This window comes from Ictidomys tridecemlineatus, chromosome 12, assembly GCF_052094955.1.
Source record: "Ictidomys tridecemlineatus isolate mIctTri1 chromosome 12, mIctTri1.hap1, whole genome shotgun sequence".
Lineage (NCBI taxonomy): Eukaryota > Metazoa > Chordata > Mammalia > Rodentia > Sciuridae > Ictidomys > Ictidomys tridecemlineatus.
Window position 1 is genome coordinate 1,896,357 of NC_135488.1, and position 27,061 is coordinate 1,923,417.

Genomic DNA, 27,061 nt, shown 5'->3' on the forward strand with positions numbered 1-27,061 from the left:
CAGGAAGCGCCACCGGGAAGGGGGGCGCGTGCACGCTCGGCTGGGAGGCCATCTACAGAACGGAGTCAGAGCGCCTCACTGGCCTCCGAGGAATTTCTTAAAGTAGTACCTCAACGTCTTGCGTCTCTTTGGCTGTTTTCAAGGTAAAATGGGGGTCGGAATCCGAAGCCATTCTGCCTGTCTCCCCCCCGCAGCGGGAGTGGTGTCGTCCGCGCAGGCTCCGGAGGCCGCGTCCGCGCATGCGCAGTAAGAACCGCAGCGTGGCTGCGGAACGGAGTCTAGGAGGGAGTCCGCTGAGGTACCCCGGGCATCGCGCTGGCAAGGATGTCGGGCTCCAGGCACACGCCCTGGCGGCGGCTGCAGGGCGTTTCTTTCGGGATGTATTCGGCCGAGGAGCTCAGGTAGGCGGGCGGGCGGCCGGTGGGCTTCGCGTCGGCTCCGTTCCCTGTCAGGGCACCGTGCGGGGCTGGCTCCGGCCATCACGCCTTGCCAGCACCCCGCCGCGTGTCCCGCCTGGCCGCCGGGCCGGGACCGTAGCATTCCAACTCGCGACTATACTCTGAACACGTCCTCCTTTTCCTTTCATGAGAAGTACCTCTGCTGTCCTGGCTTCGTGGTCAGCTTGTCAGCCCACTGACGCTTCCCAGCGTCCACGTGCGCTCGTCGCGCACCGCGGCGCGAACCACTCACTGGGGAATGAATGTTGGCGTCCCCGGAGGTCCTTCTCTGGTCACTTTTCTTTTTTTGTAAATATTGCCCCCCATACAGTGTCAACACTTTCACTACTAGGACTCAAATTTAAATCTCCAGCGCAAACATCTTCCTGATAAGTCACCTGATTTCACATTTACTGCGCTGTTTCTGAATAAATATTTGAATTTCACAGAGATCTTAAACTCAAACTTAAAAAAAAATCAACATCCATTCCCCACCTCTAGCTGAGGGAAACCTGCATCTCCAAAATGGTGATACCTCTGTCCTGATGCGTGGTTTACTTACTGAACTCTTGCAGTGTGTGACCTGCATATTTGTCATCCTTCTTTTCACCCCCATTGCCTTTGCCTTAGACTAGATCCTTTCCTAAACTAAGAAATTAGGAATTCTTTTCTAAGGAATTTGAATTCTTTTTCTCCCACCTTCTCCTCTTCACCCTGATGCTTATCCAATCTCTTCATGTTACAGTCAGAATTATTCTTTCAGCGTATAAATGTAATCATACTACTGTTAGCCTTAAAACTCTCCAAAGGTTTTCTGTTGCCCTCAGATAAAAGTTACTTTCTTAGCATAGCTAAGACTCCTATGATTAGTCCAATGCTGATTTTTAGCTATGGCATGACCCTTTTCTAGCCCTCCTGGACCTCTTGGATACTGCAGAAACTGCTGTCATATTTCAGCATCTTCAAGCTGTTTCTTCTGCATGCAACATCCTTTTAGCCAGAGGGACTCACTTCACTCTGTCCCCACCAAGCCGAAGGTCTTGGTTTAGTGTCCTTTTTTTCTGAGATCTGTGTGTCCTGCCTACTTTCCATGCCTGTTTATATTCGGTTCTTTTCTCTATCCTTGAATTTCCTGTATGTCTCCTTCTTTCTTTTATCCTCCAGTCTGGTTGAATGCATGGATGAATTCCTGAGCCTCCAGTCCAGTCAGTAACATATGCTCACCCAGAAATTGTAGTACAGTTTTATCCAAAAGCAAAAATGTTTTAGGTTGCTTGAATTCTTCAAAAGATAATTGTGGAGTTTTCAGAGAAGAGCATGAGCAAGTTTATATCCATTGCTAAGATCATAGACATGTTTGGATTTGGAGTTGAATGTAAAGCTAATACAGCTGTTATACAATCGCTCCTCATGCCCCTCTCCCTCTACTTTTTGGCAACCAACGTTTTGCTCTGTAGCTTTCCATCTCAGTCTTATTCAGTTTTTATCCTTAAATCTGGTTGAATAAAAAGATAAACAAACTCCTGAGCTACAGGTATCAATGATAATAATGTGCTAGCCTAGAAATTCTAATCATGTCATGTTATATTTTAGCAGCTTTCGATCAGAGTAAATGTCAAGTCCTTAAAATTACCTGGAAGGGTCATTCTATTCTTCTGGTCCTTGACCTCACCTCTCTTCCAGGTACCCTGACCTCCTATCCCACCATGCACCCACTTCAGAATGTTTGCACTTTCCTGCTGTTTCTATAAAGCCCTCTCTGCTCAGTGACTGCATTTGCTCCCTCATCTATTTCAGGCGTTTTTTTTGCCCAGGTATCTCTTTGGCGTGGGCTTTTCTGGCCACTGGCCTACCCCTGCATTGTTTGTCTTCCCTCCCTTGCGTTATTTTCTCCAGCATTTTCTGTCTCTTCCCCCCATTAGAATGGAAGGCCTACAAGCAGGCATTCTTGTCTGTTACCCAGCACCCAAACCTACATTTGGCCCATGGTAAACATCCAGTAGGTGCTTGTTGAGTGTGTGAGTGAATGGCTAGAGGAGCTATGCTCAGCACTTGGTGACCTTTTTCTTGATTTCTTTTATCTCCTTAGGAAATTAAGCGTTAAGTCCATCACAAACCCTCGGTACCTGGACAGCTTGGGGAACCCATCAGCAAACGGCCTGTATGACTTAGCTTTGGGCCCTGCGGATTCCAAAGAGGTGTGCTCCACCTGTGTGCAAGATTTCAACAACTGCTCCGGACACCTAGGCCACATCGAACTGCCACTCACAGTGTACAACCCGCTCCTCTTTGATGTATGTGCTGCCCAGGGCACACGGGTCTTGGGATTGTGAGGGCCCCATCTCCCCAGCAGGGTGTGTGGGAGGAGGTTGCATTCCTATACTGTGAGTTCAAGTGTTCTCTAGAAAGAAAGGGAGTACCTTGAGTAGCAAAATGCAACACAGATCAGGGTCCTTTTTATGAAATTCTTGGGACCAAAAGTGCTGTGGATTTTACTCTCAGATTTTGGAACATTTGCACATACGTGTTGAGACCTCTTGAGGATGGCCTCCAAGTCTAAACATGAAGTTCATTCATGTTTTACATGCACCTTGTATCTACAGCCTAAAGACAATTTCATGAAGTGTTTCTAAAATGCCTGTGTTTTAACTGTGACCTGTCACATGAGGTCAGATGTGGAATTTTCCCCTTCTGGTCTCATGTTGGTACTCAAAAAGTGTTGACTTTGGGATTTTTGGATTAGGGATGCTTAGTCTCTAGCTTCATTTTACCTATAGCCCTAACTGAAATTTCAGCTTGATTCCAATTAAGAAGAACCACAGCATGATTCTATTCACTTAGGGGGAAAATGTTCAGATTTACCTTCTGCAACTTTTGTTACAGGGCCTTTGTGCCTTTCAAAAACCTGCGTGGCTCCTCCTAGTAACAGGGAACTTGAGTGGAAAGGCTTTTGAGTCTTTCTGGCGAGTCTGTAGGGTCTTGTTCAGTGGCAAGAGAAGCAAAGCCCCAGGAAGCCCAGGAGTTAGATGAAAATGGAGCTACTGTCTAGGGCCCTGCTCGTGCCTGTTTAGCTCTTTACATCAGCTAACCCAAACTCCAGAAGCTGAGGTGGTGGCGTACATGGATGTGATTTGTCTGTTAATCTGTTAAGAAAAGTTGTTTCTGCTAAGTAGTTGAGTTAAAGTAATTCCCAACCTCAGGCTATACATCTTAGTAAGTAAATTTTAATTTTTAATGGGTTAAAATGAAACCTTAAAAAAAGAGAGGAGAACATTTAATTAGGATCACAAAGGCCTTTCTACATGTCTAGGCTGCTGTGGCATTCTTAAGGGAGCGGAATCTTATGAGTGCCCTGGGAATCCCGTGAGCACTTATCTCTTTTTAATGTCTTGTATCTTTTTATCCTCTCTTTTCAGAAACTCTACCTGCTCCTCCGAGGCTCCTGTTTAAACTGCCACATGCTGACTTGTCCCCGGGCTGTGGTTCACCTCTTGGTCTGCCAGCTGAGAGTTCTGGAAGTTGGGGCCCTACAAGCAGTCTATGAGCTGGAGCGAATTCTGAGCAGGGTACGTGGATAGTGGTGGCCATGGGAATGCAGAAAGCCAGATGGTGGGAACTGAGATGTTTGTATGGTGTCCCTAATTGCCACCCTGCTAGTCCCCAGAATATGTGATCTTTATAACTGGGTTGCAGGAGCTAGGCATAAGAACTGAGGCTCTATAGTGGTCAGAGTAGTGTTGATGAGGACAGCAGGGAGAGGTGGTATAGTGAGCCATCTCCTGCCGGGACCCAGGATCGTGGAGGGACCCAGGCCTTTTGATTATTACAACCCTTTGGGCTGTAGAACATTCTAATGTAGGAAATTCTTTTTTGTGATGGTGAATTTTTTTGAAGATTCTGGGGCAGCTGTCCCACAGCATTTCTAACACTCTGATTTGTCAGATTATTCCTCATTAGATTGGCCTCTGGTAAGAGTGCAATCACCAGGACTGGGGAGAGTTTGTATTGTGTTGTTTCGGGGGATGCGTGGTGTCAGGTTATTCCACTGATGCTTGTGCTGTGTGGCTATTTCGGGATAAGGTGGGGATCCCCAGGTCTCTGTGCTGCAAAGAGTGTTTTTTTCCTTTCATAATTAGTATTTAGTGTAGGCTTTCTGGTGCTATTTTAAAAACCTTATTAAAAATTTCATTTTCTGTGTTAGAATTCCAAAATACTATTAATTTTCATTTGAAGAAACCTCTCAGAATTGTTTTATCAATTTTAATACTTTTCCTGTAGCTGCTTTCAGATTTTAAGCGCAGTCACATCACCTGCAAAATCTGCTTTGTTTCTCTGGTGGCTGTCTGTGTTACCAGGTTGAAGAGGTAGTGGACGTCCTCATCTTGTTTGTTCTCACAGAGAGAAGGCGCTGGTCTTTCCTTCATACTCCTCTTGAGTACTAAAGTCCTGAAGACTCTAGGAGGGCAGAACAAAGTGCCTCCACAGAGGTGGGGCCCAGGGTAGAAGTGTACCCTCCAGCAGGAGAGGAAAGCACTCTGGGGGCATCTAGCACAAGCATTGGCCTACAGAGCTAGAAGGGGTCCCTGCATGTGTGGGCAGTCCTGCAAGGAATGCCAGTGCTCAGACAGGGTGAGGGATGTTCATTTGGAATAAAAGGTCAGCATGTGATATAAGGCCAGGTCAGTGAAAAGGTACCTGTGTGGTGACCCCAAAGAGGGTAAGGAAGAGGCCGGCTAAGGGGTTGGATTGGCATGGATATGGGGGTTCCACACAGAAGAGGGTGGTAGCAGCCATGGGAGAGGGTCGTGTGCATGAAAAGGGGTTGATCAGATCAATCGGAAGTGAAGGACAGTGCCGGCTGCATTTCCCCTGTCAGGGAGAGCAGGAAGCTAGAATTCCTCCTGCAGTGTGGAGATCAGATGTGTGTGTGCTTGCCGGTGCTATGTGGTTTGCCCCTCAGAGGTTTGGAGTGTGGTCGCATGCACACATGTAGCACGAGTCCATGCCTTGCTGACAGAGCCTCTGAAGAGATGGCCATCCTGAGGCTGGGACGGCAAGTGCCAGAGAGCACGATCGTGCTCAGAGTGTAAGGGGAACACATCGGAGAACACAAAGGCACACATTAGCTGAATCTGGGATGATTCTAACATAAAAATAAGTGGCAATAGTAAATGATTTCAGCACATGGAATGGAATAGGAACCCATGAGTTCTCACTGGTGTAAGTGGAAGAGTGAGTGTCTGAAGTGCAAGTCCTGGGCCCTCACACACTCAAGCACCATGCCATCGTCTTCAGTAACAGCAGAGGCTGGGGAGCAGGGGCTCCACAGTAGGGGAGGTCGGCACTCCCTCACGCAGGGAGAAGGATGGTGCTTCTGGGTGTTCTGCCAAGACGGCCCGGCTGACCTTGACCCTGAGGAAATATCCTGTACCTGAATTGAAGTACAGTCATGGACCTTGCCTTTAATGCGCAGAAGCCTCAGTGCCTTAAGAGACTTAGGAGCTGTTGAGAGGGAGAGATTCAAGACGTGACAAGGACAAGGAGTGTAACAGGTGGCTCAGAATGGAATGCTTTTTTTTTTCTTTCTTTTTTTTTTTTTAGTTATGCATGGACCCAAATCTTTATTTGTGTGTTTATTTTCATGTGATACTGAGGATTAAACCCAGTGCCTCACAGGCCTCACATGTGTGAGGGAAGTGCTCTGTCACTGAGCCACAACCCAGCCCAGAACAGGATGCTTTTTGCTGTACAAGGATGCTATTGCATGAGCTCACAAAACTTGAATGGTATCTGAGGATTAGGTGGTAGTGTTTTATTAATTTCAATTTACTGATGTGCAAGTTTTTTTGCTTTGGTTTTTTTTTTTTATTTGTTTTCTGTTTTTTTTTTTTTTTTTTGAGAAAAAGGAAAAGAAGGTTTATTACTTTGCTAGGAAAGAAGAAACACAGGGGACTTCTGTTCCAAAGGATGTGATTCTGCCCATTAGTGGGAACATGGGGCTTTTAAAGAGGTGACTCAAAGGCTACATTCCCTGTCCTCTCTGTTGGAGTTGACATTCATTAAAAAGTCAGTTGCAGTGGCAGAGCAGCAGGGGTTACATTCAAAGCATAAAGTAGACACTGTTACACTTCCACAGTCAACTTCTCCATTCCATTTCTATAGGAAAATGGGCAATAGTATCTCCAACTGCTTCCTTATTCTTTTAACTAAGTAACATGGTGAAATTACTTGATTCCTTTCTAATGGTGACTTTGGATTCCTGGCATAAACTCAGCTTGTTCTTGATGTATTTCTTTTTATATATATTACTAGATTGGGTTTCCTAGTATTTTCTTTATGATTTTTGCATTAATAATCATGAGTGAGATTGGTTTGTCAATTTGCTTTCACATATTGGCCTTTTGAATTTGGAAACGTAGATTTTTCTCAGCCTTAAAATGAGTTAAGGAATCTCTCTCCCTAAAATGCTCTGGGAGAGTTTATGGAAGATTGGACACACCGTGTGTCAGCAAGACGGTGCTGGGCATTTCTCCTTGGCAATGTCCTACAGTCATCTCCACTTGACTGTAGAGTAGTAAAACAAGACCCCAGCTGTGGCTCTGGGAGCCACCTGACCTAGAAACTCCATGCCCCAAGAGGAAGCAATGTCTTTAGAGTTCTGTGGGCTGACCTGCCGGGGACCCCTCCAGGACATGCCTAGTTAGGGAGGCTAGGGGATATTGTTCTAGGTCATCATCTTTCTAGTCCAGATACGGTCCCAACCAGTTGGAGTCATTTTTGCCCTCAGCAGTATTGCCTAGTAACACAAGTTACATTTCTACATTTAGCCACATTTGCAGGAGAACAGAGCTAAAAAGGTAACCTAGGGTCAAATTTGTCCAAGGGGAGTGGTTCTTAAACCTTTACTCTACTTAAAACTTACTCTCAGTAAGTTACATTTTTCTGGGGATTTGTTCATCTCACCTAAAGTTTTAAATTTATATGCACTAAATTACTTGAGGTATCTACTGTCTTTGAAATTCTTTTTAAAAATATGCACATAAACATGTGATCGTTTACAAAATGAAGATATTGCACACATCCAGAAACCCCCTCTTCTTCCCTGTCCTGCAGTGATTTTTGACTTTGGATGTATTTAGATATCTGTCAGGAAAGAGTTCGAGGCCTGGGATGCTGCTGCTTTCCTCCAGAGAGGCATCTGGTTGCTTCTGCTGTGTGTTTGGCCGCACTGCCAACCTGTACTGTTCTAGTTCAGGCTCAGAGCTTAAGGCTCCCTGGACTACCTGAGTGATTGTGTGAGGGCTGGGGATCCTAAGGGGGTGGCCCTTGGGTCCTCTCTTACTGTGTGTCGCGGCCGATGTCCTGTAGATTTCTGTCCTGGCATTGGCTCTAGGCTTTGATCGCTGTCTCTTGCACTTTTTGAGGGTGTCAGAATTTGCTAATTGGAAAATGTGCCAAGTGCTGTCATATCACAGCACCAGGGAGCCTTGTGGACATCTATGTCCATATCTTCCTTGGAGGCAGAGTGCTCAGCCATGCCCATGTTCTCTGTGACCTTGCCAGGTTTCTGTTTTCCCTTCAGTTTGTCCTGTCAGGACCTCAGAGGGTTAAGATTACAAAGCCATCGTATCTGTCTTGGTACTTTGCAGTCGTGGTTTATGCTGATTTGCTCTGTGGAACCAACGCATCGGTGCTGGAAGCAGGTGTTCTGGGATGTCACAGCGCCTCCCTGCTCTGAGGTGCAGTGTGGCATCATGTGCTGCTCTTCCTCCAGGCTCGCTCTTCTCCCTGGCAGAGTGCGCCTGGCAGAGCTGCACGTCAGACATTTGCTTTCTTTGCTCTGGTAATACAGTTTTTCTTTTTTGTTTTCAGTTTATGGAAGAAAATGCTGATCCTTCTGCCTTTGAAATTCAGGAAGAGTTAGAACAGTACACAACCAAGGTTCTGCAGAACAACCTCCTGGGGACTCAGGGCGCACACGTGAGTTGTCACTGTGTCTCTTCCTGTGACACCGGGTTCTTGGTGTTATTACCATGGTTCCCTCTGTACTTTCATTTGCAAATATTGGCTACACAAAGTAGGTCTGGATTTAAATTCCAGCTCTAACTCTTTGGAGGCCTGTGACCTTGCAAATTATGTAACTGTCCCTAGATGCCCATTTTCCCATCTTTACTGCCTGCTGTAGGACCAAAGATAGGGGGTGACATAGGTCATTCAGGTATAGTGACCACCAGCACCCACTCTGAGAATATGAGCTGTTTCCTTCTCTCCCTCCTCCAGTGCCTCTCTAAACCACTGCTGCCCTGGCCACCTCTCCACAGCACTGTGTAAGCATCCATTTAGTCACTGAATGAACGAATAGGGTAGACAGTTGACTGCAGTACTGATCTTGAGACCTGGTTCATCTTGTGCACAGTCCTCCCACCAGAGGTTCTGATTTAACTGGTCTGGGGCAGGGCCCATGTGTAAGTTACAAAGCTCCTGGGGCCTGTTTGCACCGGGCATAGAACCATGTGGATGTGCCTTTCTCAGAGCCCAAGGCCACCTGAGGTGGCAGCAGCACAAACAGCAGCTGCATCCAGAAAGCTTTGGTTTAAAAATTAAGAGTAACTGGCATTTGTTGAGTACTTTTTGTGGTACTGGGGATTGAACCCAGGGCCTGGCTCATGCTAGACAAATGCTTTACCATGGAGCTACCCCTGCCCCCCCAGCAGCTTTGGGAGATTTTCATCTAAGAAAGTAAGGGTGATTTCCTATGGTTAAAAATGGTGGAAACCATGAGATGAAAATGGCACTGCAAGTCCTCTGTTTTTTTGTGACAGGTGAAAAATGTGTGTGAGAGCAGAAGCAAACTCATTGCTTACTTCTGGAAGGCACACATGTCTGCTAAGCGATGTCCCCACTGCAAGTGAGTGTTGGGCACCTGCCTTCCCTTCCCTAGGATAAAGGGTGCTGGCTGGTCTCTCGCCACACTCCCGAGTGTCTTGTGGGGCAGTGTTTCCTTCACCACTGTGTCCTTACCCTCAGGACTGGGCGGTCAGTTGTTCGAAAGGAGCACAACAGCAAGCTGACAATCACGTATCCAGCTGTGGTGCACAGGAAGTCTGGCCAGACGGATGCTGAGCCCCTGGGTAAGCTGCTGGGGTCTGGAGGGGGCTCCTTGACAGTTTTGCTCCTGTGTGGCCATCGTGTGTCCCACACCTTGGGAGTACCTGGTCCTGTTGCTACATGCTCCTCTGCCATGTGTTTGTAGGGCCAGCAGAGGAATGGCGTCCAGGCCTCTCACCCAAGAAACCCAGTGGGTCAGTGCCCCACCGTGCCTCTGTTCTCGGTGCTTATTTTTCTGAAAGATTTTTGAATAAGAAATATCAGAATATGCCTTGCAAATATGTTGAAACATTTTAGTATAGAACAAATGTAGGTTTATTTTGGAGTAAAATGTGGGCAAATAATTTTTTTTTATTGGTTGTTTATAATATTACAAAGCTCTTGACATATCATATTTCATACATTAGATTGAAGTGGGTTATGAACTCCCAATTTTTACCCCAAATGCAGATTGCAGAATCACGTCGGTTACACATCCACAATTTTACATAATGCCCTATTAGTAACTGTTGTATTCTGCTACCTTTCCTGTCCCCTACTATCCCCCCCTCCCCTTCCCTCACATCTTCTCTCTCTACCCCATCTACTCTAATTCATTTCTCTCCTTGTTTATTTTCCCATTCCCCTCACAACCTCTTAAATGTAATTTTGTATAGCAATGAGGGTCTCCCTTCATTTACATGCAATTTCCCTTTTCTCTCCCTTTCCTTCCCATCTCATGTCTCTGTTTAATGTTAATCTTTTCTTCTTGCTCTTCCTCCCTGCTCTGTTCATAGTTGCTCTCATTATATCAAAGAAGACATTTGGTATTTGTTTTTTAGGGATTGGCTAGCTTCACTAAGCATAATCTGCTCTAGTGCCATCCATTTCCCTGCAAATTCCATGATTTTGTCATTTTTTAGTGCTGCGTAATACTCCATGGTGTATAAATGCCACATTTTTTTTTATCCATTCATCTATTGAAGGATATCTGGGTTGGTTCCACAGTCTAGCTATTGTGAATTGTGCTGCTATGAACATCGATGTGGCAGTATCCCTGTAGTATGCTCTTTTAAGGTCTTCAGGGAATAGTCCGAGAAGGGCAATAGCTGGGTCAAATGGTGGTTCCATTCCCAGCTTTCCCAGGAATCTCCATACTGCTTTCCAAATTGGCCGCACCAATTTGCAGTCCCACCAGCAATGTACAAGTGTACCCTTTTCTCCACATCCTCGCCAGCACTTGTTGTTTGACTTCATAGTGGCTGCCAATCTTACTGGAGTGAGATGGTATCTTAGGGTGGTTTTGATTTGCATTTCTTTGACTGCTAGAGATGGTGAGCATTTTTTCATGTACTTGTTGATTGATTGTATATCCTCCTCTGAGAAGTGTCTGTTCAGGTCCTTGGCCCATTTGTTGATTGGGTTATTTGTTATCTTATTGTCTAATTTTTTGAGTTCTTTGTATACTCTGGATATTAGGGCTCTATCTGAAGTGTGAGGAGTAAAAATTTGTTCCCATGATGTAGGCTCCCTATTTACCTCTCTTATTGTTTCTCTTGCTGAGAAAAAAATTTTTAGTTTAAGTAAATCCCATTTGTTGATTCTTGTTATTAACTCTTGTGCTATGGGTGTCCTATTAAGGAATTTGGAGCCCGACCCCACAATATGTAGATCGGAGCCAACTTTTTCTTCTGTCAGACGCAGAGTCTCTGATTTGATATCAAGCTCCTTGATCCATTTTGAGTTAACTTTTGTGCATGGCGAGAGAAAGGGATTCAGTTTCATTTTGTTTCATACGGATTTCCAATTTTCCCAACACCATTTGTTGAAGATGCTATCCTTCCTCCATTGCATGCTTTCAGCCCCTTTATCAAATATAAGATAGTTGTAACTTTGTGGATTAGTCTCTGTGTCCTCTATTCTATACCATTGGTCCACCCGCCTGTTTTGGTACCAGTACCATGCTGTTTTTGTCACTATTAAAATGTGGGCAAATAATTTTAACAACAATTAAGCGTTTAACAAAAAGCGCAGTTTGGTTCAATACTATCGAGTGAATTACAGGCTTTATTTGAAGTTCTCCAAAGAGGCTGCTGTGACTGCTCACCAGGACCCTGTGGGCAGTCTCCTAGCTCTGCTCTGCCCTTGGGTAGTTGAGAACTAACTAGGACTGACCAAGGGTGTTCACTCTTCTGTTTCTGTAGTTGTAGGCTTCATATTTTTCTTAATTTATTCTGAAATGGTGAGGGTTACATAAAGTATTCCTGGGAGTACTGAGACTAGTGCCTGTCACTCAGTGTATGTGCTATGGGTGTCTGTTTCTAGTCAAGACTAACATGCCAGGGCAGGAAAGCACGTCTGTGACTGTAGTCGGCTCTGCTGTATGCTGCGAGCGACTCAGCAGTGGCTGCTTCTTGGAGCTTTGATTCCAGCTCTGTGGAGTGACCATGACAAATCTCTGGCCCAGGTGGAGGGAGTCACATGAACAGAGGTCCACAGCAAATGCTCTGTGCCTTTCCCAGGGTTCTAGGTGGAGCGGGCAGGGACATGATTCTTCTTCTGGACATGTGAGTTTTGTCTTTCACAGTGAAGATTCTGGCAAGACAGGCAGTAAATAACAAACCTGCTTGTTATTTTGTAATAGCCTTTTTACTTAAAATCATTTGAGACTTACAGAGGAGTAGAAAATATGGTAAATAGAGTCCCTGTGTACTCTTTATTCAGTTTGCCCTAATGTTTCAGGTCACCATGTGCATTTGTCAGAACTAAGAGCTTGATACTGGCACAATACTATTGAATGAATTACAGGCTTTATTTGAAGTTCTCCAATTTTTTCATTATCAGCATTTTTATGTTCGAGGACCAGTCCAGATACCACATTGCATTTAGAAAGCCAACTTAGATTAGTGGGTAACAGCAGCACAAGAGTGGGTTTTCCTTCGCTTACCCATAAATAGCTCATAAGACAGCTTTTTCTTAAAACCAGTAGGGATTTGCTGCTGTGGCCCTTAGGATGCTTTAGAAAGTGCTAATAGGTCGAGAACAGAAATAATCAGAATTCTGGAAGATGGCTGTTTTGGGGGCTGATTTCTAGCACTAGTCTCCAGTGCTTTCAGCTGTACGAGAATTCTGAAGTCTCTTTCACTGCCACCCTCAGCAGGGGTGGTGCGGCCAGAGGTCCCTGCCCTGGGAATGTGAAGCAGTAGTCTCTCAGCTCTGGGGTTAGATCGCTGTGTTTAACAGAGATTTGCTTGTTGGACACTCAGCATCATGCCCAGGACTATGGGGTCCAAGGGGGACACAGCTCTAAGATGGACACTAGGCCATGTGGCCTCTGCTCTTGGAGGAGCCTGCAGGTGACCAGTGGCTCAGGGAGCAGTTTGGTATCTTTCCATGGCCTGATCATGTTCTGTAGACCACAGGAAGCCACTAAGTGAGCCCTGTTCCTGCCAGACTGCTGAGCCGTATGGAGTGCCCTCCATGCTTGAAGCACTCTGCGCCCCCAAATCCTCTAGCATAGTAGCACTTAATAAGGACTTTGGCACCCAAGAAGCCCCACCCATTGAGACCTGGGATTTCCCAGATTATCTGACCTCCAGGCATTTCCCATTTAGCATCTGTTGCAGGCAAAGGAAGCCCTCAGGAGGCTCTCTGAGGTCCAGCTGGGCAGACGGCACTGTCGCAGGTGGTGGGAGTGCTTTGTGAGGAGCCCATGTGAGGAGGTGACCTCTTGTGGCTGGACACATCAGTCTGCCTCAGGGTGGCCTGCACAGCAGTGGAGACACGACTGGGCGGAGCTAGGGAGATTCCACCAGGCCTCCTGAGCCCTCTGGCCTGTCCAGGGGGCAGAATCAGATGCTCACTTCCAGAAGGAGCACAGAGCTGTTCTGAAGGAAATGGGCTCCATTTTCCCACTGCACGCTCAGCTTTCCAAGTCTGTGGCTTCCCCGAGGTCAGAGCTGCTCCTCTTCCTGGACCTGTGCTTCCTTAACTTGCGTTCACTATTGAAATGTTTTGTTTCATGGGTGTCAAAACAAGTGTGCAAACTCCTTGACCCAGCAGTTCCATATGACTTTATCCTAAGAAATTAAAAAACCCACAGCGACGTTTAAATAGTGGAAAGTAGGACGTGACTTAATGGCCCATTAATAGAGACTAGTTAAATAAATTATGATACATTTATTGTTGTCCAAACCACAGATTTCTCTGAAAGCTTCTGATGACACACCCTCTGCAGATTATAAAGAAAGTAATGAGAGAAATAGAGATAGAATGAAACTAAAATTTATTTATTTATTTATTTTGGTACTGGGATTGAACTCGGAGGCACTCAACCACTGAGCCACATCCTCAGTCCTGTTTTGTATTTTATTTAGAGACGGGGTCTCACTGGGTTGCTTAGGGCCTCGCTGTTGCTGAGGCTGGCTTTGAACTCACGATCCTCCTGTCTCAGCCTCCTAAGCTGCTGCTGAAACTAAGATCTTAAAGTATAGAAAAAGGCAAGAGGATGGGGTGTTCTCCCCCACTTTTTGTTGTAGTACTGGTGAATTGAACCCAGGGGCACTTTACTCCTGGTTCTTTTTCTATTTTATTTTATTTTGAGACAGGTTCTTGCTAAGTTGCCCTCGCTGGTCTTAAACTTGTGATCCTCCTGCCTCAGCCTCTAGAATGAATCACTGGCATTGCAGGCGCAGCCATTGCACCTAAGAGTAGAGTTTCCAGTATAGGTACCTTCAGGGTGCAACGTGCTTAAACCAGTGGCTCTTTAACATCTGCTGTGAGCCAGACGCTGTGTCAGGGCTTAGGAGCACAGGCAAGGCATGGTTCCTGCCCTGATTATTCCACAAAGATCAATCAGGTGGAGCAATCTCAATTTCAGTGAATATATCTCAGAAAAGTTTGGTAGTTTTGACATTAGAAAATGACACTGCTTAGTTATCCTTGTCAGTCAGCTAATCGAGCTCTTATATAAACCAGAGGGCTAGAAAAGAGCATATAAAAATGATAGGGCTGGGGTGTAGCTCAGCGGTAGAGCGCTTACCTAGTGTACACAGGCCCTGGGTTCCATTCCCAGCAACACCCACTCCGCCCAAAAAATAATGGTTGTGAATTTGATAGGAGAGTATATATTGTTTGTTTGTTTTTTTTTTTGCTCAGTTTTTCAGGTTTTATAAGATAGCTACATTGTTTCATTAATTTAGATTAGAGTAAGGAGGAAGTCCAGGGCTGAGAATATCCTGTCCTAAAGATTGACTTGTGGTCAAGTTGCAGGCTTTGCAGAATAAAGACAAAGAATTGATAAAATCAGCCAGGCATGATGGTGAATATCTGTAATCTCAGTAGTTGGGAGGCTGAAGCAGGAGAATCCAAGTTCAAAGCCAGTGTCAGCAACTTAGAAAGACTCTAAGCAACTTGGTGAGACCATGTCTCAAAAAATAAAATAAAGGCTGGGGATAAGGCTCAGTGGATAAGCACCACTGAGTTCAATCCCTGGTTACCAAAAACATTGATAAATCCCATTACTGAAGGAGGACTTGGTATTGACTCACAGTGCTCTGATTTCCCCTCTTCTGCTGCAGGAATTGAGGAAGCTCAGATGGGAAAACGAGGGTACTTGACACCCAGCAGTGCCCGGGAACATCTTTTCTCCATTTGGAAGAATGAAGGTGCTTTGTCGGGCAGCCCCTGTCGTCTCCACGCTTGTTAACCTGCCTTATTAGTCCTATTTTTCTTAAGGCTGCCCTTGTCATCACTGTCTCCTGAAGTAGACCTGTGGGTTTGGGACAAGCTTCAGAGTACATTGAATTTGAAGTAGGGGCCCAGCACTAAGAACTCGGCCCTGATTGTAACTGAGCCTGGTCATTAGGTGAGAGCTGCAGTGGCCTCACTTAATGCAGATTGACAAGTGTTGGAAGGTCCAGCGTGATCCACCTTATGCTAAGTGCCCATTCGTAAAAGTCCTTTTAAAAGATTGGGGATTCCTTTTCAGAATTAAGAATGAACTTTTTTTTAAAATTAGGGTGTCAATACATTTTAGTTCCCTATAACAAGGAACACCCCATTCCTCTCTGAGTCTATAATGGGGCCTATGCAGCATGATCAGGCTCTGGCGCTCCTGACACACCAGAAGTAGTGTCAGAATGATGGCCCCACTAAAGGGCATCAGGAAAATCTCCAGGAACTGACGTTCCTGTGACAAGCCCTGGCACGTTGGATTCATTTTCTCTGAGCACTTTTTTATATCACTAGAAACTTCATACATCTCTGATCACAGAAGAGCCTCTTGACTGGCCTTTGCATGGGATGTTTTGTAAATGCCATGGAATAGATCTTTAACCATATAGGAGTTTCAGGTTTGGGTAGGGCATGTGAACGGGAAGGCTTCCCAGGCCTGCCCCTCAGCCTCTGGGAAGCAGCATTTGCTGGCTTGCTGTCTCCGGTTTGGTTTTGGGAGAAAGGGTACCGTGGGAGGGCGGATGTCCTCTATTCAAGTTTTCCTCTCATCAGTGGCTTCTTGGCTGTCCTCATATACAGACTGACATGGTCTGCTTGGTTTCTCTGTTTCAAACACAGGGTTCTTTCTGAATTACCTTTTCTCGGGACTGGTTGATGTTGGCATGGAATCCAGATTCAATCCGAGTATGTTCTTTCTAGATTTCGTGGTCGTGCCTCCCTCCAGGTAATGCCCTACCTTATGTCACCTGATAAGTTTGGCTGCGGCATGAATATAGACTTGGGGAGGCCCCGGGAGGGTCGTGTGCTAACCATCGCACAGCAATCTTCTGTAGGCTGTGTGGTGGGCTCCTTGCCTCTGACTGCAGGCCCAGGCGGGAGGGTGGCCCCTGTTGAGTGTGGTGTGTGTGCTGCCCACAGCAGGCAGGGTAGGGGCCGCAGGACAGGCCCTTCTAACACTGGGCATTCCTCGCCCTGTCGTCCCCGCAGGTATCGCCCTGTCAATCGCTTGGGGGACCAGATGTTTACCAATGGCCAGACGGTGAACTTGCAGGCTGTCATGAAGGATGTAGTTCTGATCCGAAAACTTCTAGCACTGATGGCACAAGAACAGCAGCTGCCCTGTGAGGTGGCAGTGCTCAGCACAGACGAGGTCAGGACCACACGCTGTGGAGAGTGCTGACAGGTGGGGCTATGGGTTTGGGGACATGCACGAGCCTAGAAAGGTCGGGCTGTGGTCTGCGTTCTGCCCCTGGCTGCCATACCAGGTACCCTTTAGTTAAGTCCCTTTAATTCTGTGTGTGGTTTGTGGTGGGTTCACACCTCAGCTGTTCCGAGCTACCAGCTGCTGGCAGCTCCAGGAGAAACGTCCCCTTCCCTCCTGGGTCACACTATTGGAACTCTGCTTTGGGCTCACTGGATCCGGAAGCCAGTGTTTAGAATGGCAGTTTTACAGGGTAGGACTGTCACAGCTGCCAATCCTGAGCCCACTCAGCACTGAGTCTTCAGTGGGTGTGTTGATGGATTGGACACTCAGCTTGCTGAGATCACTCAAGGACTTCCCAGCCCAAGGGTACTCTCTGGGTGCAGATAGACATGGCCATCTCCAGCCTTGGGTAACAGGGCCCTCAGGTGCCTGCCAGCCAGGTCTGTCACTGGGTGACACCACTGTTCCCTGGACCTTGTGCTCTGGGTTGCCCAGACATTCTTCTTGGAGCTTTCTTGGATCAGCCATTGTAATATTTTAACACATCCCCCTGTAAGAGAGACCTGCCAGCTACAGGCTAGTCCAGTTTGAAAGGGAAGACTATAGGATAATCAGATCCAATGACCAGGGCTGAAAATTTCATCTTGGTGTCCCTTGAAAATTGGAGCACACCTTTTTGGGGAAGAAAAGGCTTGGTCTCTGCAGAAACAGCATCCTTCCCAGTTCCAAGGTCAGTTTCCCTCTGATTGATGAGCATGTTCTTGTTTCTTCCCTTTGGCTCCCTTGTTCCATTGCCTTGATGGTGGGACAGGCCCTGCTCACTTCACCGGTAACCTTGGGGCCCTGAGCCAGTGAATGTCCTAAGCAGTGGGTCAGGCTGGTGGGGGACCACCTCGTCCTGTGTGGGGGACAGAATGCTGCCTGCAGAGATAACTGCCTTCCCTATAACTGAAGACTCCTCTGGGGACAAGCCTACTTCACTGCTGGTTCCCATAGGAGTCTCATCCACTTCCTCTGGAACCACCCTCCCCCCCATAAGTTTCTTCTCTCATGTGACCCATACTGGAGGACTCAGGTGATTGTCTCCTGGGTCATGTGTAGCCAGAGAGGAACAGATGGTGGCCAGCCACCAGCAGTAGGTGGTGCTATAGGGCAGTTTATGGCCTCTGTGTATTTATCTCCCCTGTGCTGGTGGAGGGAAAAGAAGAAAAGACAGAACCAGGGCAGAAATATCCAAATTTTCTGGCCAGGCACAGGGGCCATACCTGTAATCCCAGCTGCTTGAGAGGCTGAGGCAGGAGGGTCACGAGTTCAAAGCCAGCCTCGACAACTCAGTAAGACCCTGTCTGTAACAAAATATTTTAAAAGGGGCTGGGGATGTGGCTCAGTGATTAAGCACCCCTGGATTCAATCCCTAGTACCAAAAAAAAAAAAAAAAAAAAAAGCCGGAAGTATTCAAGTGCTCATTGCTTGAACACCCAGAGGCCTAGGAATTAGCCAGCAACTTAAACCATTTAGGGACCTAATCATAATTAATGGCGTAGAATACTGTGGCAAACATTATTTCTCTTCAGGAATTGTTCTGCCTTCATTTTTATAAGTACATAGGGTTAAATTTTTGTGAAACCATAATTAAAACTGAAATTCCATATGCAACTTAGTTATGTGGCAAGATAACAGCTTCCAGAGAAGTGTGGATGTGGGAAAAACTTGGGTTCCCCTTCCTTGGGCACCAGCTTTTGGTGCTCAGCATCTGCCCTGAGAAGGAAGCCTGTGTCCACACTGAGCTCATCCTACCCACAGAGAGGCTGGTGGGTACGTGACGAGCCTGCAGCCCATGGTGCACACTGGGAAGACAGGCTCCTCAGCACTCCCACCTGTCCCTCTGTTCAAAGGCAGCTCAGGGCGTGTTTGTCAGGACTGGAAGAGGAAAGAAAAGTAAAAGAAGCCAACCTGGGTTTTCCTCCACCATCCCTGTTTCTTGGCCTTATTTTTCCCAGGAAAAAGACACTTTGATGGCTATGGACCGGTCCTTTTTAAGTACACTTCCAGGCCAGACTCTCACAGACAAGCTGTACAACATTTGGATTCGCCTTCAGAGCCACGTCAACATTGTGTTTGACAGCGAGATGGACAAACTCATGATGGAAAAGTACCCTGGCATCAGACAGGTGAGCATGGGTTGGATTCCCGTTACTGGCTGACGAGGTGAATAATGTTGAAACAAGGAAGCGATAAACAGTGAAATTTTTAAACAATGTTTCCGGTGGGCTTTCCTTCCATACAGATCTTGGAGAAGAAAGAAGGCCTGTTCCGAAAGCACATGATGGGCAAGCGGGTAGATTACGCGGCCCGCTCTGTCATCTGCCCAGACATGTACATCAACACCAACGAGATCGGGATTCCCATGGTGCGTGTTTTGGGAACTGCAGGCGGTAGGCAGTGGTGCCAAGGAGGGCTGCTGGTGGTGCAGGAAGCCACAGTGGCTCACCTGGGGTGGTGCCCATCTCTTCCCACGTGGGAAAAGCGCTTTGGGGGGACTCGAGGCTGCCTGTTGGCCTCCAGACACCTGCACACGAGGGGACCCACGCCTGCCACATCACAGGCCCCTGCTCCCCTGTCTCTGTCTAGTCTCCCATTTAATGAGGGCATGACAGGAAGTGGGCAAAGGGAATTTCCTTCCCGTCAGCTTACATGCCCTTGTTTCCTGGCCAGGGACTGGAGAGAACCCAGAGGAGACCTGCGTGCTGCCCACCCTCAGCTGCCTCTGCTGTCAGTGCCTTGCCCCCCACCCATTAGTGTCCCCTGGGTGAGCAGGCTTCCTCTTCTCACTTCCCCCCTAGTCCGAGCATGTGCTCATTAGGAGCAGCCCTTTGATCGACTTCCCCTTGATGGACCTTGAGGTCAGTCAGGTGGAGGTGGTTTGCTTCCCACTGGGCAGTCACGTTTCCTCGCACCACTACCCCCCCCCCCCAACCTCTCTGAGGTGCTGGTAATGAGCACAGCTGAGCTGAAGAGTTCTCTCTGGGGCACACACAAGCTTCCTGGGCAAGGGTGTGATGTGTCAGGAGGCAGGGACGATTTACTCCTATGCCCACTGCCACTGTCCTTGATCCAAAGGCTGGGCCAGGGCAAGGAAAGTCTACAAAGCCATGCCTCCCAGCCCAGGGAGGAGAGGCTTTGGGCCTATTGGTCGCCCTCTATGGCCAGAGGTGGGAGCTGCCCTGCTTGCTTTGACCTCCCTGTGCCTGGAGCCTCCCCGGCATTAGGGAGACCTCCAGTGTGGTCTTACTTCCTCCACAGGGTTCTTGGTGGGCTTCTCTCTTCTACATCTAGGTTCATGTGGTAATAATGGCTTGTACCCTGAGGAGCGGCTCTGAGGTTACCCGCTGGGTGCCTTGAACCTGCTCCACGTCTCAGGGCCACACAGGCCTGGGAGCATTCCTAAGGGTAGCTAGAAAGAGCAGGTGGGCCCCCCTAGCACAGCCCTCCTGCATAGCACTACTGGTAGGTGTCCAGAGCTGGAGGCAGAGCTCGGGCAGGGAGACGAGGAGACAGCGCATTCCTTCTCAAAGCTGTTTCCCAGGGTGGAGGCAGGTGGTAGCCACACAGCTGTGTCAGCACTGTCAGGGTGGAGAGCGCAGGGAGCAGAGCACGGCTTGCCAGGAGGCCTCAGGACACCTTGGCAAAGTCTGGAGGAGCTGCTTCTGCTGTCCTGGAGGGATTCGTGCACTGTGTCCAGCGGCTGGGGCCTCGCTTGGCTAGGGAGCGCCTTCTTCCTGGGGCGTCTCGCAGCCTCGTGTCGCTGGGGCACCTGCATCTTCTCATGAGTCAGAGTTGTAAAGCCTCCTCATCTCAAGCGCCTCCATGCTTGCAGCGGCTGCTGGAACTGCCGAAAGCAGGGCTCCCGATGCCCTGGCTGTGCTTTTAGCCTGTGGTGTCTACGGGCAGGAAGGGTGTGGTGAGATTCCGGGCAGGTGTCTGCCACCCATCTCCTGTAAGTGTCTCTTGCTTTAATCCCTGCTGTGGGTGCTTTGAACTCATTGGCACAAGACGGAAGGATAAAATTTAATGATGTGCTAAAAATGTTTTACTGGGTAAATTGTAGCGTTCAGTCATGCTCCTTAGACTGCTGGAGGAGGAGGCCAGTGCATGCCCATAGGAGAGCAGGTGCAGAGGACTTTGCTTTGGTGGCTAAAGGGTTCTCTGGACGACGTAGACTGCTCCCCGTATCGTGGGCATATCATACAGACTGTGGAAGCAGATTTTGGGCAGACCCTATGACCTGAATTTCTGTACCTATTCCTTGTTTCTAGGTGTTTGCCACAAAACTGACCTACCCTCAGCCAGTGACCCCCTGGAATGTCCAGGAACTGAGGCAGGCAGTCATCAATGGTCCCAATGTGCACCCAGGAGCCTCCATGGTCATCAATGAGGATGGCAGTCGCACAGCCCTGAGCGCTGTGGACATAACCCAGCGTGAAGCCGTGGCCAAACAGCTCCTGACACCAGCCACAGGGGCACCTAAGCCCCAGGGGACAAAAATTGTGAGTAGTGGGAAAGTTTGGTCAGGGGCCCAGACAGCTCCTATCTGGCTCCCCCATGCTGCCTTCACCTAGGGCTACTCAGAGGGTGGCCTCACATCCACAGGGGCAGTATCCCCAGAGTGTCTGAGAAATGGGCACTTCTTGTGCTGTGTGATGAGCTTGGGGTAGGGCTCAGGCACCTTGCTCTATGGTGTTTCCAGAGAGGTCTCCATGCTGCACCCTAAGAAGTGCTCTACGCCAAGGAGACTCCTGGCAGCGAGTCTTAGGTGGTGCCTCAGTTTGGGGCAGTGGTGATACCCACTCATGGTGCTGTCACAGTCGTGTCCCACTGGGGAGAGTGTGTGAGTGACAGCAGTTCTGCTGGGGGCCTCAGGGCTGCCTGCCTTGTAGGCGCCCTTCTGCTGGGAGGGGAGGCCACCAGCCCTGGCCAGGCCACAGAGGCAGAGGTTGCTAGACGAGGTGGATTCGATTTGGGTTAACCTAGGGCCTGCCTGCATTAGGTGTGGCTGACTGGTTGGTTCCTCTTTGGCAGTGGGTTCGAGTGCTCCAGTTTCTAGTGGCCTTGTAGAGACTCTGAAGGTACAGGTAGTAACAGGTAGTAGCATACTCTTGGCCTTGTCCCCAAGGCTGCTGGCCTGCAGGCTAAGCCTCCTGCTCTCCTGTCTCATGGCTGTGCTCAGGTGGAGTGACACTCTCCCCGGCACACAAATACCAGGTCGCCTCTCTGCGCTCTCCTGATGTGTCAGGTGAGATTTGTGTTCAGGTTCATAGGCTTGTTCTGCCTCCTGAGTGCCTGGCCTTCTGGTGGAACATGCAGGTTTCAGCAAAGCCCCTTTTCCCCCTCAATCAGAGTTCATTGGCCACACAGGTTGCAGGTGAATGGTGTCTCTGCTGGTAGAAATGTATATATGAAACCAGGTGCCTGCTGGCCACTCCCACATCCCTCCTCATCACTCCACTGCTCTGTCCTTACCACCTGCACACCAGCTCCTTTCCCTGGAGTTGCTGCATTCCAGGAGTTCCAGGGCAGGGTGTGTTCTGCACCCCCTCCGAGCACCTTGCGTGTAGGAGGCACTTAGGACACCACCTTGTGGCATACAGATCCAGCTTGAGGTGCAGGAGGCTCTGAGGTGTGAGGACCACATTGGATCTGATGATCAGACTCAGAGGCAAAGATAGGAAGGGACTTTATAAAAGAAAAACAGAGCTGGGCATGGGGGCACATGCCTATAATCCCAGGGCTCAGGAGGCTGAGGCAGGAGGATCACAAGTTCAAGCCAACCTGGACAACTCAGTGAAACCCTGTCTCAGAATGAAAAGGGCTGGGAATGTGGCTCAGAGGCCAAGCACCCCTGGGTTCAATTCCTAGTACTGGGGAAAAAAAGAAGTGGCTGTTCCATCAAGACCTGTGCACTCAGAGGACAGCCTGCTCCGTCTTCTGCCGTCTCCATGATGCCCCGGTGCTTCATGGAGTTAAACACCAGTCTTCTGGGTGGTCACTTCAAGACTTTGGTTATTGTGTTACCTAAAGATTAGGGCAGGGCTGAGGCCAGGAGGCGTCTGGGCAGGACAGACTAAGGTCTGGTGAGAGTGAACAGCAGGTAGGTAAGAAGGAGAGAGGCTGGGCTCCGTTCCTTTGTGAGGTGGGAAACTGACCTTTCTCCTGGGCCTCACGAAGCAGGAGGAAATGGACAGCATGGCCTTAGCTCACTCCCTGCCCAGCGCTGCAGAGGTCAGCCTTGGCCCCAGACCTGCCTGGAGACTGACCTGGACACTAGGGCATGCTGATTTTCACTATGATATTTGTTTACAGATGAGAGAAAGGAAGGGCCTTGGATTTGTCTTGGCAGGGGAGTGCCTGTCCTCTGCGGTGTCTGTTTGGGTTGGCTGGTGTCTGTCAAACTGGCCCGCAGGCCTTCCCAGATGCAGGTAGTTGGCTGGACTCAGGTCTAGGCCCTGCCTGGGCTTTTGGTCTATCTGACACAGCCAGCGGCCAGTGCCCTGGGCACATGCCCACGGGAACCCTGGGTTGAGATCTCTGTGGAAATGTGGGGAAGGGAAGGCTCAAATTCCTCTGGGAGCGGTAACAAGACAGACTTGGTGTGTGAAGGTTTGCTCTCTCCATTTCCGGAGCATGAGGCCAGCAAGCCAGGAAGCGGGAGGCGGGGGAAGCACCTTTTGGCCTCTCCAGTGCAGCCTCATCAACGTGGGCAACGTGAGAGAACACTAGGCTCGAGCTATCTGTTGTTTCCCCCAGCCTGTTGTCTGCTGTGACCTGGAGGAGATTCGGGGTAGGGGTAGTTACCACCAAGTGCCCATCACCCAGTTCCTATGGGCTTCAAAATGCTTGAGGAGGACCTTGGCACTGTGGTGCACACCTGTAATCCTAGTGACTCAGGAGGCCGAGGCAGGAGGATTGCAAGTTCAAGGCCAGCCTCAGCAACTTAGTGAGGCTCTGTCTCAAAATAAATAAAAAGGGCTGGGGATGTGGCTCAGTGGTAAAGCACCACTGGGTTTAGTTCCTAGTAGAAAAAAATGAATTCTAAATGCTTTAGAGTTCAGCTTTATGCAGTTGTTTTGGGTGTCATTGCGGGGTGTTATTTGGAAAGCCTGGTCGTGAACGTGAGATAGTAGAAGGCTCTACAGGCCTTGGGTGCTGTCAGAGGGACCAGCTACTGGTGGACTTGGGAAGTTGTCTTCAAGGGTAAATCACACACAGTTCTTGCTCTCTCCAGTCTGCCTTTGGTTTTCACTCCATGATGAGAACACTGCTAGTACACTGTTTCTTGCTTTCTTCAAAAGTAACTGAAGGTCTTTTAAAAATTGCATGGAAATGGCACCCGTGCACATGAGAGGAGGTGTCCTGAGGCGTCGGGTCAGGTGCTGACCTGCGCCCTCATCCTTCCTGTGTGCCCAGGTGAGCCAGAAGGCAGGTGTGGATTGTTCTGTCCTGCTGCTCATGTCCGCCTGGGTCTTTGGTCTGGCTGCCATACGTCCCTGTCGCCATTTACAGGCTGGTGTGTCGAAGGAGGCCTCTGTGCACATGTACCCTATGATGTCCTGCCCCTCCTCAGGCTCCCAGCACTCTGAGTCTTGCTGCTGTGAGCGCTGCCATGTGCATGGAGTCTGCAGCTCAGTCTGGCGCTGTTTCTGCTCAGCAAGGCTCTGAGGAAATGCAGTTCAAATGGTCTGATCGTTATTTTCAAACAGCGTCCCCACACAACTGAGGCAGTTTATACCTTTTGGGTTTTTTTGTTGTTGTTTGGATGCAGGGCCTCGCTTCGTTGCCCAGAGGGGTCTTAAACTCGTGAGTTCAAGTGGCCCTCCCATCTTGCCTCCCAGCTGGCTGGGACTGCCAGAGCTACCATGCCTGGCATTTTACTGATTTTTCAAATGCAGAAAACGTGTGTAGGGGGCATGCGCCTGGGAGTCAGACTCCTGTCTTCCTGCCCTGACCGTGCCGTGTGAAGTCGGCTCATTGCTTCTAAAACGTGGAAGGAACCACGTTAGAATCACACGTTACGTGACTGAGGGGTGAAAGGACCTCAGGTTCGTTCAGACCTGGGGGTTCCTTGGCTCCACACAGGCCCTCGGCCTTCAGGATTCACGTCCATGACTCTCAAGATGAGCTCTCGGGAACGCAGGACCCTGGAAAGGCTGCATGTCCCTGAAGAAGTGGCAGTTATCAGACAGACTGTGGCCTCACCTGCTCCTGGGGCCTGTGAGCACAGAACCAACGTGGGCTCTGCAGGGCCAGGGCCAGGAGCCAGAGCGTTTCTCAGATTTCTAGAGCTTTGTATTTAGTTGGCTGGAGCCTATGGCAGGTAGAGCCCACTCAGCCGAGGTCAGGTGACCCCTGAGGGGCAGGGACACTGACTTCCCCTGGCCAACCTACTGTCTACCTTACTCCAGGTGTGCCGGCACGTGAAGAATGGGGACATCCTCTTGCTAAACCGACAGCCCACCCTGCATAGGCCCTCCATCCAGGCCCACCACGCCCGTGTCCTGCCGGGGGAGAAGGTCCTGAGGCTGCACTACGCCAACTGCAAGGCCTACAACGCTGACTTCGATGGCGACGAGATGAACGCCCACTTCCCCCAGAGCGAGCTGGGCCGGGCCGAGGCCCGCGTGCTGGCCTGCACTGACCAGCAGTACCTCGTTCCCAAGGTAGGCCTGGCCCCACGGCCTCCACAGGCAATGCCAGCAGAACGGGGCACTCTACACTGGGCCCCTTGGGCCACTCCAGGGCAGGGCCCTCGGGACAGAGGGATGGGTCCCTCTGGGTGGGTGTTCAGCCCTGCAGTGGCCTACAGGTAGGGAAGGGCCTCGGTAGGAGAGCAGCTGGGCTTTCTGACTTCGTCGTCGGGCCATCCTAGGAAGCCACCTCAGCAGCTCAGCAGCTGCACAGCAGCTTATCTGGTGCTGATTTGGGTTTGGATTCCATGGCTCACTGGCCCCTGGCAAGCATCGGCATCTGAGTGCAGTGACCACCACCAACTCTGGTCCTCTGGGTTGTGTCTCGCCCGGGTTTTAGAAGGCGACTTGACCCTTGCAGCACTTGAGGGCGTCCTCTCCTTGAATCTCTTGCTTCACATCAGGGGTAGCCCATGGGGTCACAGCTGTCCCTACAGACAGGGAAGGAGGCAGCCTCGCCTGGGCCACTGGCCGACCTGCTCCAGGGTTGGGAGTGCTTAGGGAGGAACCGGAGCTGGGCGGGGATACAGAACAGGTAGGGTGCTTCACCTGTGCAGAGATCCGAGGCCCTGCCAGGCGCAACAATTCCCAGTTGTGCGTCATTGACTTGGGTTGTGGGGAGATTGGCAGGACTGGCCGTGGGATTAGAAGTACAGGTGCTGTTCCACCGTGCTGGGCAGGGCCGGGCGGGGTGCCCCCAGGTCTCCATGGGCAGGCTTCAACCCAGGGGTCCTGGGCTACCCGCAAATGCCCCCTGGGAGCGGCCCCTCCCAGATGTCCAGGAGTCCTGCTCCCGCCTCAGCGCTTCAGCATCTCGTGGGAGCCAAAGGGGAAGGCAGGACGGTGCTGAGGGCCAACTCGGTCACCGGGCAGCTGGAGAAAGAGACGCGCTGACAGAAAATGCCCTGTGGTCCTTTCCCGTCAGTGATCACAGTTGGGCAGCTGCAACACTGGTAGCAGCTCAAAGGTGGCCCATCGCTGACAGGCCCTGGTATACGTTATCCTGCCAAGCCTCTCCACGGCCATACGAGGAGAGAGAAGAGAGAAGCCCGCTAGCCAATGAGGAGGCCAGGGCTCCATCCAGCTCCTGTGTGCCACTGCACATGAGCTTAGCCCCTGTCATGGCAGGGGTGGGTGGGAGCACGGAGCAGACCCCTCCAAAACGGCCACTTCACCCCCGGGGACTCTGCCAGGAAGCAACAGGTGCTAGGGAGCAACCTGTGGCCATTGGCTGTGTGGGGACCGGAGGCGTTCTGCAGTCCTGAGCCAGTGAGGTGGGGCTCTGCACCTGATGTAAGTGAGTGGGTGCAGAGCAGCAGGAGGCTCCTGCACCCCGTGTCCTGCCAAGCACAGGGCCCGTCGCCTGTGCGCCATGGGAGCCCAGGTGGGTGAGCTCACATCCTAGGCTTGAGAGTTCTCTTCAGTTTTGTCGGAAAACAAGCCTTTTGACGCTTGACTATAAAGTCCAATCGTTAGCATAAATACCAAGAAGTGGAACCCTTATTTTTGCTCAAGGTTATGAAAATGCAACATGTCTTTGGTAACAGAGTCCTGAGATGACAAGTGTCAATTTGATTAAACTGATCTTTTTCTTCTTGTGATATCAGGATCAAACTCGGGGCTCACATGTGCCAGGT

The 27,061-nt window shown here is 49.5% G+C and overlaps 1 protein-coding gene across 2 annotated transcripts in view; it reads left to right on the forward strand.

Moving 5' to 3' along the window:
• The first annotated feature begins 242 nt into the window (after positions 1 to 242).
• The window catches only part of Polr1a (RNA polymerase I subunit A), a 59,541-nt gene continuing 32,722 nt past the window's right edge, over positions 243 to 27,061 (forward strand). For both annotated transcript variants that reach the window (XM_005338444.5, XM_078027929.1), the window contains exons 1-13: positions 243 to 401; positions 2,527 to 2,731; positions 3,854 to 4,003; positions 8,310 to 8,417; positions 9,260 to 9,345; positions 9,465 to 9,568; positions 15,104 to 15,190; positions 16,098 to 16,203; positions 16,467 to 16,629; positions 18,684 to 18,854; positions 18,971 to 19,093; positions 21,000 to 21,230; positions 25,143 to 25,397. In XM_005338444.5, the coding sequence (XP_005338501.2) occupies positions 325 to 401; positions 2,527 to 2,731; positions 3,854 to 4,003; positions 8,310 to 8,417; positions 9,260 to 9,345; positions 9,465 to 9,568; positions 15,104 to 15,190; positions 16,098 to 16,203; positions 16,467 to 16,629; positions 18,684 to 18,854; positions 18,971 to 19,093; positions 21,000 to 21,230; positions 25,143 to 25,397 (1,866 nt within the window). In that variant the 5' untranslated portion in view covers positions 243 to 324. The remainder of the gene's footprint in view (positions 402 to 2,526; positions 2,732 to 3,853; positions 4,004 to 8,309; positions 8,418 to 9,259; positions 9,346 to 9,464; positions 9,569 to 15,103; positions 15,191 to 16,097; positions 16,204 to 16,466; positions 16,630 to 18,683; positions 18,855 to 18,970; positions 19,094 to 20,999; positions 21,231 to 25,142; positions 25,398 to 27,061) is intronic.